This window comes from Cervus elaphus, chromosome 13 (assembly GCF_910594005.1).
Source record: "Cervus elaphus chromosome 13, mCerEla1.1, whole genome shotgun sequence".
NCBI classification, from domain to species: Eukaryota; Metazoa; Chordata; class Mammalia; order Artiodactyla; family Cervidae; genus Cervus; species Cervus elaphus.
The window spans coordinates 67,058,430-67,074,545 of NC_057827.1; the positions used below are offsets into that span (position 1 = coordinate 67,058,430).

The window sequence follows — 16,116 nt, forward strand, 5'->3', positions numbered from 1 at the left end:
GCTCTAGAGTGCGGGCTTGGGAGTTGTGGCGCATGGACTTAGTTGCTCTGTGGCACTGGGATCTTCCTGGACCAGGGATTGAGCCTGTGTCCCTTGCACTGGCAGGCAGATACTTATCCACTGCTCCACTAGGGAAGTCCTCGTTTTTTCTTAAGGTCGAAATATTTCTGTTGATCCTTTTCCAAGTTCACCAGTTCTTTCTTTTGTCACTTCCATTTTGTTACGGTGCTTATCCCATTGTTAAAATATTTTTTTCTGCTCTAAAATTTCTACTTAAAGATAGAAAGTATATATATATATGTGTGTGTGTATGTGTATGTATAAGTGTGTGCATATATTATATATATATGTGTGTAGGCTTCCCTCATAGCTCAGTTGGTAAAGAATCTGCCTGCAATGCAGGAGACCCTGGTTTGATTCCTGGATCTGGAATATCTGCTGGAAAAGGGATAGGCTACCCACTCCAGTATTCTGGCCTGGAGAATTCCATGGACTGTATAGTCCATGGGGTCACAAAGAGTGGGACACGAATGTCACTTTAACTTTCACTTATATGTGTGTGTATATATATATATTTAATTTCTGGGCTTCCAAATTGGCTCAAGTGGTAAAGAATCTGCTTGCCAATGCAGGAGTTGTGGGAGATGTGGGTTTAGTCCCTGGATTGGGAAGATCCCCTGGAGGAGGAAATGGCAACCCACTCCAGTATTTTTGCCTGAAGAAGCCCATGGACAGAGGAGCCTGGAGTGCTACAGTAGATGAGGTTGCAGAGAGTCAGATAGTACTGAGCATGCACTTTACTGCATATATATTTCTATTTCTCTGTTGAGATCATCTGTCCATTCATTTCAGGGGTGTTTATCTTGAGGATTATTATTCAATAGATGTTTATTTGAGGATTTTTATTTAATAGCTATTTAAATGTGTCTGATAGTATGGGTCAAGCATCTGGGTCATTTTGGGGTTGGCATATATCATTTCTCTTTTCTTATGGGTACTGTTTACATTTCCTGGTTCTTTGTATGACAAGTAAGTTCAGACTATATTGTGCACATTTTTAATATTATGTTGTAAGATCCTGGTCTTGTTAAAATCCCATGGAGAATAGTGATTTGTTTGTCTTAATAGGCAACCAAGCCTGTTAGATTCAGATTGTGAATTCCTTCTCTCCTGTGGGCAGTGAACCTATTTTCAGTTACATATTCAAAACCTTTGTTATGCTGAACCACTTAAGGGTTAGTTTCAGACTGGGGCAGCAGTAATATGTTATGCCACTTCTTGAAGCTTTAGCTGTGCTTCTTTGGTTGTGTTCCACACACATGTAACTTAGGGATTGTCCTGGGATATGCGGTCAGTTCATATCCAGAAGCAGAGGATTTCTTTCTCAGCTTTCTCCTCTTTGGAATTTCTCCCATGCTGCCTGGCTTCCTGAACTTCCTTTCCTGGTTCTTCTGCACAGAGATGGGGTTCTTTGAGAATGTTAGCCTGCTGCCTCACCACACCATGTCCGTAAGTGGGATCCCCTTCAACACAATTGGCCAGAGAAAAGAGATGAAAAGATGACATGAATTTTCCCTCTTCTCCTAGTTCTTCTATTCAGATTTCTTCCCTTCTGGTTTTTAGGTATTGGTCCAGCACTGTCAGAGCTGTTGGGGTTGGCATCGGGGCAGGGCTAGGAGAGCAAGGAGATATTTTAAAACTTTCCCCCATACTCTCTGGCTTACAAGGACCCGTTTTCTTATTCCTCTGGCCAGGATGATGGATTTATTTCAAAATTTTTGCTATCCATGTCTACTATGTAATTCCTTAATTCAGTCTGTCTGTGGGTCAACATCAGGAGTTAAAAAGGCCAAAAAAAAACCCCACCAAAAACAAAATCCAAACAAACCCCCAATGCCCCCCTCCCCCAAAACTAAAACAAAGACTAGAGCCTTACCTGTTGTACTCGTCTTTCTTCAAATTTCAGATTCCCTCTTCAGCCTACCAGCTGTTGTTTACTTTGCAAAGTCTGCAGGTAGTTGCTTCTTGGATTTCGCCCAGAGTTTTCTTGCTGTAATTTATGAAAGAGAGTGAGAGGCCATAATGGGTTTGCTCCATTTTGGTTGAAAACTAGATTTTGTTCATTTTTAAAAATTCAGTCTTTTTTCTTTCCTATGTTTTGAAATTTTCAATTGTTGTGTCTTCTAGCTCGGTCATGTTCTCTTCTGCAGTGTCTCATCTGATGTTAGCTCCATCTAAGGCTCCTTTCCCTCCAGCACTGTGTATGCCATCGCTAGAAATTCTCTGGGGCTCCTGTATCCTCCACGTCCCTTCTAACCTGGGCCAGTCTCCCGTCTGCCTTCTTAAACATAGGTTACGTATAGTTGTGAAGACTAGTGTGATGCCTTGCTTTGTCATCTGTGTCTCTTGTGGGTTTCGTCGGGTCTAGAGACCAGAATCAGAGTGTGGTGGTTGCTCATAGCTTCTTGGCTCCTTCAGACAGAGCTAGGAAATGTTTTTCTTTCTAAGAAAAAATATATCATTGTTTATGCTGATTTGTTCAATTCAGATTTAGCCTTACAGAGCTTTTCTTTAACTTCTTTGTTTTTATACATTTTTTGATCTCTTTTATACTGAAAAATTTTATTTTTCTCTGCCTTAATTCAAATTTTGTTGGTATGGATTGACTCTAGCAATGTAATGACTGAAAACAGTGTGAGATTTCTCACAGTTCTTTTTGTTTGCAAAGTATATCCAATTAAGATTTACCATCAAATTACTGTTTTCAGTTTATAATGTATATTCAACAGAGGATCTACCTTCAACTACTGTGCTTTCATATCTTTTAAAATAAATTCTATTTGTGTGGTTAAGCTACTAGCTCAAGATGGTTAATTTTATTTGCTTAATTTTGCTTTCACATTTTAAGACTCTGCCTTTTAAGTTAATTTTGTTGTATAATTTTATAAAATATGGACATGGTTCTGGAGAAGGGATTGGATAATTACAGCCCATGGGCCCAATCTTAGCTACACTGTTTTTGTATGGTCCTTGAGTTAAGAATGGTTTTTACACTTTTAAATGACTGTAACACCCCCCCCCCCCCCCCGCACCACACACACAAAGTGTGCAACAGTGCCTAAATGTAGCTTCCAAACCCTGATGTATTTACTGTCTACCCCTCTGTAGAGATCCTCTGGGTTCTACCTCTGGCCCCGAATTCCCCAATCTGTTCTGTCCCCTTCAGAGGCAGCCTGACTGATTTATTTCCTTACTTAGTTTCTGGTTTATTTTCTGCTGTTTTTGTGGAAGCGAATACAAACCTCTCGTATTTCCTTTACACCCTGTTCCTCTCTACCTTGGCTTTGCACTGAGCTGTGTGTCCGGGAGGCCAGCCCACAGCAGGCGGGGACATGGGCCTCAGTCTCTTTCTCAGCACTGCACATAGCATTCCAGAACGTGCCTGGACATTCCAGAACGTAACTGGTCCCTTTTTGTACATTTGGCTCAGATGGTAAAGAATCTGCCTGCAATGCAGGAGACATGGGTTCAATCCCTGGGTTGGGAAGGTCCCCTGGAGAAGGAAATTGCAACCTACTCCAGCATTCTTGCCTGGAGAATCCGACGAGCAGAGAAGCCTGACGGACTAGTCCATGGGGTTGCAAAGAGTCTGACACGACTGGGTGACTAGCACGTTTTGTACATTTGAGTCATTTCTGCTTTTTTAATTTCACAAGTGTTGCTGGTTTCAGCAGCCTCATGCTTCTGTTTTCTGGGATTTGCTGCTGTAACTTTGGGGTCAGTTCCTACAAGTCGGGGTGCTGGGTTATACGTGTCGCTGAGTAACAAGGCCTATGCCGTTTTGCTCGGCATTGCCCAAATTCTCTCCGGAGGGACAGGACCATTTTACATTTCTGTCGGCAGTGTGTAGTGTAACTAATGCCCCACAGCCACCTAACGGAGTGTGTTGTCGAACTCTGGGATCTTCTAATTTGATAAGAGATGATAGGAAAGGAAAGGAAAGGGAAGTTGCTCAGTCATGCCCGACTCTTTGCGACCCCGTGGACAGTAGCCTGCACCAAGGTCCTCCGTCCATGGGAATTTCTAGGCAAGAATACTGGAGTGGGTTGCTGTTTCCTTCTCCAGGGAATCTTCCCGACCCAGGGACCGAACCCAGGTCTCCCGCATTGTAGACAGACACTTTACCGTCTGAGCCACCAGCAAAGTCCAATAAGAGATGATATCTCCACATGTAATTTTAAAATTTCATTTCTTACGAGGATTAAAGGACCAATTACATTCCCTCTGATATGAACTCTCTGTTCATTCCTCTTGCCCATTTTACTGTAGAGCTATTGGTCTTTTTCATCAATTTTTAGAAACTGTATATTAGGGACTATTAGGGATCAGTTCAGTGCAGTCGCTCAGTCGTGTCCGACTCTTTGCGACCCCATGAATTGCAGCACGCCAGGCTTCCCTGTCCATCACCAACTCCCAGAGTTTACTCAAACTCATGTCCATTGAGTCGGTGATGCCATCCAGCCATCTCATCCTCTGTCATCCCCTTCTCTTCCTGCCCTCAATCCCTCCCAGCATCAGAGTCTTTTCCAATGAGTCAACTCTTCACATGAGGTGGCCAAGGTATTGTAGTTTCAGCTTCAGCATCAGTCCGTCCAATGGACACCCAGGACTGATCTCCTTTAGGATGGACTGGTTGGATCTCCTTGCAGTCCAAGGGACTCTCAAGAGTCTTCTCCAACACCACAGTTCAAAAGCATCAATTTTTCGGCGCTCAGCTTTCTTCACAGTCCAACTCTCATATCCATACATGACCACTAGAAAAACCATGGTCTTGCCTAGACAGACCTTTGTGATAGTGACCTTATAAATTGGGGCTTCCCAAGTGGCTCAGTGGTTAAGAATCTGCCTGCAGTGCAAGAGACACAGGTTCTATTCCTGGGTCAGGAAGATCTCCTGGAGGAGGAAATGGCAACCCACTCTGGTACTCCTGCCTAGAGAATTCCATGGACAGAGGAGCCTGGTGGGCTATAGTCCATGAAGTTGCAAGGAGTTGGACACGACTTAGCAACTAAACAAGGATGAGACCTGTAAATCTCAAGTATCTTTCCCATCTGTCTTTTTTACTCTTCTTAATTATTTACTTGTTTCTTATGCCATGCAATAGTGTTTAGTATTGTTATTACTATTATTTTCATGTACTCAGATTTGCCATCTTTTCTCCTGGTGCTCTGGCCTTGAAGCGCTAGCCAGGAAAGTTTCCCCTAGTCTCAGGTTGTAGAAAAATTTAATCATACTCTCTTCTCATATTTGTGTAATTTCTTTTTGTTTTTAATAGAAGTTTCTGATTTTAAAAAAATTACCCACAGAGCACTTTTGGTGTATACTGTCCTCTGTGACCGGCTACTTTCCCTTGTGTGATTTTAAGCCACGGAAAGGGGCCCTGTGCTCAACTCTCCAGCGTGCCTTTGTGCAGAGACTCGTCTCGTCTTTGAGCCCGAAGAGACCAATATGTTTATTTTCAAGGGGAAGGAACTGAGATTTGGGGAGGAGGGATTTGTCCAAGGACCTGCGGCCCCATCCCAGGGATGAGCTCTGGCTGGCCTGGGAAGAGGATTATGATCAGCTGCTGTGTGTCGGCAGCTTGGCCAGGCCTGTCACCGTCCTTCACTCCCGAGCCATAGGTCCTGCTGGTTAGCCCCACCTTGCAGGTGTGGAGACTGAGGCACGGAGAGGTGAGTTGCCTGCCCTGGACCAGGCAGTCAGATGGGCCATCACGCTCAGATACCCGGGCGTCTGCCTGAGAGCTTGGCCCTGCCACCTCCGGATGTCTGGCCATGCCGTGCATGCCCTGAGCGTCACCCCACCCCCCTGCCACGGCCTCAGAGATCCTGGGAGGTTGAGGTGTCCTTGTTTCCACGGCAAGGGCTGTGGAGGGGCCCGTGTTGGACTTCGTGATGCCCAAGGGCGGGCGTGCTCCTGGCAGCCGGAGGCCACAGGTCGCTGCTTTTCAAGTTGTCCATTTGCGTAGCTGCTCACTCACTTATCCTTCATTCAACACACCTTACTGCCGCCTGCAGTGGGCAGACCCAGCCCTGGCCAAGGGTGACCAGACAGACAGACAGGAGCACAGCGTCCGGTGCGGTGGGCAGGTGGCCTCGGCTGTCCCGTGGGGCGCAGAGCAGCGGCTCCCTCGCGTCCCTGCGGGCCTGGGTGGGAGGAGGGAAGCTGGCTTCCCCAGCCCTTCCTGTCTCTGGGATCCAGCACTGAGTAGAAGCTTGTCGTCCAGGCCAGTCCCCGGGTGGTGATGATTTGAAACCAGACGCGGTGAGGGCAGGACTGCCCTGGGCACACAGTGAGTCAGCAGGCCGGACTGGAGCCTCACCTGCCCCTGCCCAAACCCCACGCACCTCGGATGTGCCAGGGGCCCCGGGAAGGGAAAGCTGAGCCTTCAGATGAATCCAGAGCAGCCCAGTTACCCAGGATTGTCTGGTGGGTCAAGCAGACTTTTTAAAGGGTTATCAGGTGGTTTTCATCACACTGAATGTGTCTTGATCACGTCTTCCTTTTCTCCCAGAGCTGTAGCCTCTTGGCCAAGTGTCTCCAACTGTCTGCTGATGGAGGCCCGGGTTGCCAGAAGAGTCTGAGCAAGGCTCCCCTCTGTATCCAGCTAGTTAGGCCCGTGTAGCGCCATCCCTCGTTCCTGGGACGGGACGAACCAGCTGTCGGTGTAATTAAGTTCGTCATAAAACCCACCAACTAGACGCACAAATGACTTCCCTGCTCTTTCCCGGGGCAGGAGCAGTTGGGAAGGCAAGTCAATCATGTTCCGCGGCGATCACTCCAAAGGTCAGCCTTCCACTTACAGCAGTGTTACTGGCAGGGATCGCCCATAACACGGCTGGTTTCTCGGCCGTTTGATTTTACGACGCCCTAATGAATTGGGCCATTTCCATGCGTTCTCAGTAAGTGTACAGAGCAAGGGTTTTTATTCTCCTGAAAAAGTTTGTCTTGGGGAGGCAAGGTGGCGTGTTGGTGGGCACGCAGGTAGTTCTGCCAGGGTCGGGCCGAGCACCCCGGCTCTTCGCTCCTCCCGGCTTCCGCGCCGCCCTCCGGGAGAAGCTTCCTCCCGCGTCGTCAGGAGATGAATTATCTGATGCTGGAGCTTCAGGGGCCGTCCTCTTCTCCCGTCCTTTCCTGGGTCAGTGCGTTTCCTGAGTGCGTGTGGGGACTGAGGTGCCGCTGCTGGAGGTGGCCCCAGTGCTCATGAGCCTGACGGTCGTGCCCGCTGGCGGCCATTCTCATGGGCTGGTGGGGCTCTGGGGGGCCGTGTCCCCCTGACCCGGGAGGAGAAGCTCCTCAGTGTACCGGTCACGTCCAGGGGCCTGAGTTGGGTCAGACTTACTCCTATCCTTGCTGCTCCGGCCATCCTCAGCCCCCTGCTCCTCACCTGGATGCGGTGATGGCGAGAGCTTTGGGAAAGGGGGCAGGAGGGCGTGCAGCCCCCACGCGGCCGCAGTGTGGAGGCGTGGGATGGCTGGTGGGGAGGGGGGTTTAAGCGAGGGGAGAGGCGTGGCTCCGCGGATGGGCGGGGCCGTGGGTCTGGAACCCTGATGACGCTCCTCGCTCCCGCCCCTCCCTTCTCTTCCCACCAGAGCAGGTTCCAAAGCCTGTCTTGAGATGGCGCTGTGCTTGGTGAGTCGGGATAGCGTGCCCTTGTAGGGGCAGATGTTGGGCACTGCGGCCACGTGCCCTGTCCGCTCAAAGGACCTAGACCACTGCCCGGGCTCCAAATGGGCAGGCCGGAGCATCTGTCTGCAAAACAGCTGCTGTGCCCTTCCTGGCTGAGGGTCGGAGCATTCCTTCCAGTTCACAGTCCAGGAGACTCACGGCTTCCTAGGAGGGCAGGGCGAGCCTGTGAGATCCTGGTACAGAGAGAGAGGAAGGGAGGCTGGCAGCCCTGTGCTGTGTGGGGAGCAGCCGCACAGTCTGGCCTGGGTTCTGAGGCCTGTATGCCCTCTCTTTTCTGCCCCTGGACCACCTCTCAGGCTCCAGGGGCCCACCCAGAAACCATGCTCACTGGGCTTCTGAAGAGGCTCAGAGAAGGCACTTGTTGGTTGCCCACCCTCCTCCCAGGAATTTGTCCCAGCATTTACCGAGACAGGACTTGGCCAGCAGGAGACCTGGCTGGGAGCCCCCCTGGGAAGCACCACGCCCTGGCCCTGCACCCTTGAGCAAATGGCTGCATCTCTCTGAGCCTCAGTGTTCCTCATCTGGAGAATGGGTCTCAAAATACCCCTCTGTCTAAATTGGATTTATGGAGTGCTGCATTTCACGTGAATTTGACTTATATATGTTTGAAAGAGGATGCTACGATGTCTAGGTCTGCAGTATTTGCAAGATTTTAAATTTCAGTTTTTGAAATATGTGTCAAGACAGCTTGTTCCCGACCGGCGGCTGAGGTGCCGGAGAGCTGTGTTTGTACTGTGGCCACATGGTGGCGCCCTGGGAGCTGGTAAACAGGCCGCGAGGCCTGGCAGGTGGGCCCAAGGCGCTGTGCCCACAGCCTGTTGCTCACTATTGCAATTTAAAGTCATCCTGGAGTTTGTTACATGGAGGTACTTGTTGACCCTGGTGCTGGGAACCCCACCCTGCTCCTAACCAGCCTACTTATTGTAGAATGGAAGGTTCATGTGATAAAACACTCTGAAGAAAGCTGAACAATGGCTTGATGCTAAATTGCATTAGTTTAGAGATGGAAGAGTATGGAATGTTGGCAATGATGTAAGAAAGAAAGCGTGTCTTTAAAGCTAGCTAACGTACTGTGATTCTGGCTCCATGAGCTGGAGACGGCTGGCTCCCACATCGCAGGTACCACTCCAGGGACTACAGGCCGAGGCTTTGAAAGCTGTGAATTATGGGACTTTTCAGAAGCAAGAGTCTTGCACAAAATATGGCCCGGGTATTGGTGGGCATCACGTGATGGTGCCCTTCTGTGCCCTTGGCCAGGCGTAGGCCCTTCCCTAAGCTCTGCTTCATCGGCCCCTGCTGCTCCCTAGGGGACCCATCAGGAGGCCGGGGGGCATCTGCTTGCCTCCCTGGGCACATGTGCCAGTGGGTGTGGGGAGGGCATGGGTGTGGAGGACATCCACGGGGAGAGGAAAGGCTGTGGCGGGTGTCAGGGAGCAGGGCCCGAGGGAGACAGATGTGTGCCTCCTGGGGGGCGGGAGGCCCTGGAGGTCTCCCTCCAGCAGCGCCCACCCCCATGCTTGGGCTGCTCGTCCTGGTGGGGGTGGGGGGCGGTGCACATCTTCCCGCACTGCCTTCCCAGACCCTGCAGTCCACACGTAGTCGGTGCCCTCCTTGGCCCTGCCCGTGGGCTCTGGGGGCCCCACCATGACGGCTGCCCACTCTTGCAGGTGGTGAGGAGCTACAAGGCCACCATCCAGCAGACCCTGGACATCCTCTTCCTCCGGGAAGGCTCCGAGTTTCTGAGCAGCACAGATGCTTCAAGCCGGGACTCTGCCGACCGCACCATCATTGCCTGGGATTTCCAGAGCTCCGCCAAGATCTCCAACCAGATCTTCCACGTGAGAAACCCCGTTGGGCATTGGTTTCAGGTTGCGCCCCAGGGTGCATCCGTGTAGCCCCCAGGCTGTCTGGGGTCCCAGGTTGCGTCCTGCAGAGGTGGTTCAGCCAGAAGGAGCTTAGGAGGCAGAGGGCTGCCTGAAGTCTGTAGGGTTCGGAGAGGCAACATGCAGGTCCAGCCCTGCCTGGAGTACCTTCCATGGGCTCCCGGATCGGGGTGACTCCCTCGCGGTCCTCTCACTCGATCTCTGCCCAGCACAGCCATGCCACGGGGTAAGGGTGTGGGAGGCAGCCTCATTCACATCCACAGGAAAGTGGCTCTCCACCCCGAGACAACCCTACTCTAACCCTCCACCACCCCAGGCAGCCTGCGGGTCCACCTTGCCCCTTGCTCAGTAGCTTTGGCAGCAGCTGTGACTCAAGGGTTGGAGCCCAGACCCTGAAGGTAGACCACTGCGTGTGTTAAATTCCTGCATCCACCATCTGCAAGCAGGGGCCCAGGCCCCGTAGTTACCCTCTGATTCTCATTTTTTTTCCCTTAGAAAACTGAGGATGAGAATATTTCTTGCTCATAGTGTGGTTTTGAGAATTAAAAGATGTAGATACTTAGTCTAGCACGGTGCCAGCTGGAGGGAGTTCTCAATTAATGCATTACCTATCATCACCATCACCGCCACCATCACCATCATCACCACCATCTTCACCACCATCCACCATCACCACCATCAATACCACCGTCATCACCATCACCACCATCATCTCTATCAGTCATCACCACTGTTATCACCATCTCCACTATTACTACCATCACCAGCATCACCACCATCATCATCGTCATCATCACCACCATCCACCATCACCACCATCATCTCTATCAGTCATCACCACTGTTATCACCATCTCCACTATCACTCCCATCACCAACATCACCACCACCATCATCATTGTCATCATCACCACCATCATCCCAACCATCACCACCACCATCATCACCACCATCATCACCATTCCCACCATCATCACCATCACCATCACGACCATCAGTACCATCCCCACCATCGTCATCATCACCATCACCTCTGTGATCATGATCACATCACCATCACCACCACCATCATCACCATCATTGTCATCACCACCATCATCACCATCACGACCATCAGTACCATCCCAACCATCTCCATCACCATCACCACCATCACCACCATCAACCATCACCACCATCAATACCACCATCATCTCTATCAGTCATCACCACCGTCATCACCATCTCCACTATTACTACCATCACCAGCATCACCAGCATCATCGTCATCATCACCACCATCCACCATCACCACCATCATGTCTATCAGTCATCACCACTGTTATCACCATCTTCACTATCACTCCCATCACCAACATCACCACCACCATCATCATTGTCATCATCACCACCATCATCCCAACCATCACCACCACCATCATCACTATCAGCACCATCATCACCATTCCCACCATCACCACCATCATCATTGTCATCATCACCACCCTCCTCATCACCATCACTCCTTTTACCATCATCACTGTCGTCACGATCTCCACCATCATCACCATCATTGTCATTACCACCACCACCATCTTTTAAGATTTCAAGTTAGCTATGGCTAATCTCTTTGATGCTGCCACTCAGAATTTAAAAATGTATATCAGGTGTACGTTGGAGTAGGAAATGGCAACCCACTCCAGTATTCTTGCCTGGAAGAATTCCATGGACAGAGGAGCGTGGCGGACTACAGTCCCTGGGGTCAAAGAGAGTCGGACACTACTGGGCACTCAGCAGCAGCAGCAGGTGTCCACATACACCATTTCCCTCTCCCTGTTTTTTTTTTTTTTTCCCCCTTGTTCTTAGAGGCTTCTAAGTAGCCCTGAACAAACCTGCCTCTAGACCTTCACTTCAGAGTTCTAGTTCAACCCCCTGAGAAAGGCAAGCCCTGGGAGGGGGCTGGAGGGGTGTGTCTGGCCCCTGGGGCATCCTGCCTCCGCTGGCCCTGCAGAGACCAGGGAAGCGAGTGAGGTGGATGAAAGTGCTGTGTGCCCGAGCCGCCAGCCCTCCTAGAGTCACACCTCCTCGCCCTGTGTGCCGGTGAGCAGGCGCTCCGCCTGGAGCCTCACGCCAGGAGCTCATTATCAGGTCGCCGTGAGCCTCCAGCAGCACATTAGTCTGTGGTTCCAACTACTCCCAGTGTCGCCCTGTGAATTTGGGCTCATTTAGAGGCTGTGGCTTCAGGACATCACTTAGAACGTGGAAGGACAGGTGCAGTGCAGAAGGGAGCTTTTAGGGGTGTTTCTGTGTGACTCAGTCCATTAGGCAGCAAGATCTCTCCTCCTGCTCGGAACCCCGTGTGCACGCGTTTATCTCCGCACTTGGCCGGTCACCTCCTTGCTCACTGTGTGTTCTGGTAACTCTGGACCCTAGGCTGGGCTGAGGTTCCCCACTGGCTCACTGTGCAGGTGGGGAGATGGGCATGTGGATTTGTTTTCTGTTGCTGTGTAACAAATTACAAAGTAACATAAATCCAGTGACTTAAATCAATAGGAATGTGTCCTTTTAGTGATGGAGGCCGGAAGTTTGTAAAAAAGTATCCTGGGGCTGAAATCAAGGTGCTGGTGGGGCCTCTGTCATCTGTCCTTTGCTCCTTCCAGCTTTTGGCGGCAGCTGGTGACTCTTGGCTTGTGCTGCATCCCTGCAGCCCGCATGCCGGCATCCTCAGATCTCTCTCTCTGCTCTGTCTTCACGGCCCCTCTGCTGTGTGTCTGGTCTCACTCTGCCTCCCTTTTCTATGGATGCTTGTGACTGCATTTAGGGCAGTAATGTAGGGTAACCTCCTCATCTCAAGATCCTTAAGTTAATCCCTGCAAAGATCCCCCTGCTTTTTTAAAAAACCCAGTTGGTGACACAGGTCCCAGGAATTCAGACATAGAAGTCTTTGGGGGGATATGTTTCAGTCCACACCAAGGCCCAGGAGGCAAGGAGTGTACGGACCCCTGGAAGCTGGAAAAGACAAGGGAACAGATTCCTTCCAGAGACCCCAGAAGGAGCAGAGCCCGCTGGCATCTTGATTTTAGCCCAGGGAGACCACGTCAGATTTCTGACATCTAGAAGCATAAGATAATAAATGTGCTTTTAGCCACAAAATTAGAGGCATTTTGTTACAGCAGCAACAGGAAGCTTGCAGACCCCTGAGCCGAGGTCTGGGCGGGGGGCTCGAGGCCCCAGGAGCAGAGGGTGGGTGGGGGGCCCGTCAGAGGCAGGAGGCCGCTGGGGAGCCTGCTCCACCGTGTCTGTGCCCTGCTGTCTCTCAGGAGAGGTACACCTGCCCCAGCCTCACCTTGCATCCGCGGGAGCCTGTGTTCCTGGCGCAGACCAACGGGAACTACCTGGCCCTGTTCTCCGCCGTGTGGCCCTACCGGATGAGCAGAAGGCGGCGCTACGAAGGGCACAAGGTACCCCGTCTTGTCGCGTCCCCCCGGGGGTGGGGAGTTGTCCCACGACCACGCCGGCAAGGGCCTTGCAGTCTCCAAGAGCACGGACCCTCCGTCCGGGCAACCTGTGCTTTCTGTTTCCTGGGTGACCCCATACCGTGTGACCTGATGCCCGCTCAAGGCCCCGGGCCACATCTGGCCCTTCCCTGGGCCCCAGCTGCCGGACAGGGCTGGTCTCCTTGACTTGGCGGCTCACGTGGCCCTGGGGCTGGGGGGCCCTTTCCATCGGCCTCTCTTCCCTGCGGGCCGCCCTGAGGCACAGGCACCAGGGACCCCTGCCTGTCCCCGTGCTACAGATGTGCCTCTGGACCCACGAGAGCCACCAGGGACACCGGCCTGGCACACGGCCCCGGCTCACGGCAGGCGCTCGGCCCCCGGCCCGGGCCCGGCCGCTCCTCTGTGGGAAGGGCCGCGGGGCCGCGTGCGCTGAGCCGCGCGGTCGCTCAGCTGGTCGCTCACCCTCCGCAGGTGGAAGGCTACTCCGTGGGCTGCGAGTGCTCCCCGGACGGCGACCTGCTGCTGACGGGCAGCGCCGACGGCCGGATCCTGGTGTACAGCTTCCGCACCGCCAGCCGCGCCCGCACGCTGCACGGGCACACGCAGGCCTGCGTGGGCGCCACCTTCCACCCCGTGCTGCCCTCCGTGCTCGCCACCTGCTCCTGGGAGGGTGACGTCAAGATCTGGCACTGAGCCTCGCGGCGTGGAAGCTTCCCGATGGCCGGGCGGGCGGGCGGGCATGTGCGATGAGGACGGCCTGAGGTTGGCTTCAGGGCCAGGCTCAGCTGGATGCTGCTTCCCCATCCTCCGAGCCTCAGTGTCCTCCTGTAAAGTGGGAATGAAAACCTTGTGTCTCAGGGTTCCGAGGACTGTGTGTTAGCAAAAGCACCTGGCGGGTTGCTGGCGATGCTCAATAAACATGAGTGTTTTGCCATTTCTTAGGTTATTTCAGCGACAAACACGCATCGGCAGCTTCTCTCGCCTCCCTACTTGTGGGCCCGATGGAGCTCGGAGACAAAGGGCAAGTGGGGGTTGGAGAGGTGGGGCTCTGGGTCCTAGGTCTGCCTGCCCCCCGATCTCACAGGGTCTGCTCAGGCCAGGCCCCCCCCCCCCCCCCCCGCCCCAGCCTCCTCCAGGCCAGGTCCCTGGGTTTCCCTGAGCCTAGGGCCCTCTGCACTCCTTCTCACCCTCTGCCCGAGGAAGTGCATCTCCCTGGGAGACAGAGCGACGAGAAGAAGCAAGGAGCCTGCGAGGATCCCCACAGGCCGAGGAGCCCTAAGTCCCCCCAGGACTGTGATTGACATGTTCCCCCAGGAGCCAAAAGGTCCCCTGATGGGTGAGGGCGGGGGCCAGAGGTGCCTGTCTCTGGACAGGCGCATCCCTGCAGTCCTGGCAGTCTACCAGGAGGAGGCTGACAGCGAGCCTGTGAGGAGGGTGTCCTGGCAGGGGGTCAGTGAGGAAACGCAGGACCTGAGGAGGAGGCCACAGAGGCAGGCGGTGCCCAGCTGGCCTCTCCAGAACCTGGGTTCCCAGTCCGGCTCTGCTATTGGTGGAGCTGAGAGCGAGTCACATTTCCTCTTGGAGCCGCAGTTGCCCCCTCTGTAAAGTGGTGTCAGTACCCAGCCTGCAGGCTTGCTGTGAGGGTCCAGGAAGGTCAAGTGTGTGGCGGGTGTCGGCACCTTGGGAGCTCATCTGGGGATGGGGATTGGACAGATTGGGAGCAGTCGTGAAATTAAAAGACGCCTACTTCTTGGAAGAAAAGCTATGACCAACCTAGACAGCATATTAAAAAGCAGAGACATTACTTTACCAGCAAAGGTCCATATAGTCAAAGCTATGGTTTTTCCAGTGGTCATGTGAGAAAGTGAAAGTGAAGTTGCTCAGTCATGTCCGATTCTTTGTCACCACATGGACTGTAACCTACCAGGCTTCTCCATCCATGGCATTTTCCAGGCAAGAATCCTGGAGTGGGTTGCCATTTCTTTCTCCAGTGTCATGTGAGAATTGGACCATAAAGAAGGCTGAGTGCCAAAGAATTGATGCTTTCGAACTCTCGTGCTGGAGAAGACTCTTGAGAGTCCCTTGGATTGCAAGGAGATCAAACCAGTCCATCCTAAAGGAAATCAACCCTAAATATTCATTGAAGGACTGATGCTGAAGCTCCAATCCTTTGGCCACCTGGTGTGAAGAGCTGACTCACTGGAAAAGACCCTGATGCTGGGAAGGATTGAAGGCAGGAAGATAAGGGGACAACAGAGGATGAGATGGTTGGATGGCATCACCGACTCAATGGACATGAGTTTGAGCAAACTCTGGGGGATAGTGAAGGACAGGGAAGCCTGGCGTGCTGTCGTCCATGGGGCTGCAAAGAGTCAGACACGACTGAGTGAACAACTGGGGCTGGTGGAGAAGCATTTATTTCAGTGGGTCTACTTTGCCTCTGGACCCTTGGAATCTTGGGGTCCACGGGCATCCCAAGCAGAGGGAAGGGCCGTGCAAAGGCCCTGAAGGGGGATTAATCCTGAGGGCTGACCCCTTTTCTGTCCCTCGTCCTCCACCCCCCCACAGTCAGCACAGAGCCTGGCCTGCCATCGGTGTCAACTGGATGCTGGGTCCCCGAGCTGGGCTGGAGGGGCCAGAGTGTGTGGGTGGTGGGCTGAGACCCTTGGAGGGTGAAGGGAGGGAACTCCCCAGGCCTGGGCAGGACGCAGCAGGGCCCCAGTGACCCCATATGCCACTGGTCTGGGTGTGGTAGGAGCTCAGGGTAGAATCACCTTCTCTTTTTAGGCTCAAGAAGGGCCGCTTTGGTGAAATAAGAAAGATAACCACACCCCAGCCCTTGCAGGTTAACCCCTGGCAGAAGTGGAGGCCCCGTGAGGGGCTGTCCTGGCCTCAGCAGAAGGGAGGCTGGGTAGACAGTGGGCATTCCTGCCTCCCCACTCGGGCTCTGGAGTGGCTGCCTCTGCTCTGGGTGGGCAGCTCTGTGACCTGCAAAGCCCTCCCAGTGTC

General features: G+C 52.7%; 1 protein-coding gene across 3 annotated transcripts in view; it reads left to right on the forward strand.

Moving 5' to 3' along the window:
- Positions 1-14,041, forward strand: part of WDR25 (WD repeat domain 25) — a 132,947-nt gene extending 118,906 nt beyond the window's left edge. For all 3 annotated transcript variants that reach the window (XM_043921454.1, XM_043921452.1, XM_043921453.1), the window contains exons 5-7: positions 9,417-9,587; positions 12,931-13,071; positions 13,579-14,041. In XM_043921454.1, coding sequence (XP_043777389.1) covers positions 9,417-9,587; positions 12,931-13,071; positions 13,579-13,800 — 534 coding nt within the window. In that variant the 3' untranslated portion in view covers positions 13,801-14,041. The remainder of the gene's footprint in view (positions 1-9,416; positions 9,588-12,930; positions 13,072-13,578) is intronic.
- Positions 14,042-16,116: the final 2,075 nt, after the last annotated feature.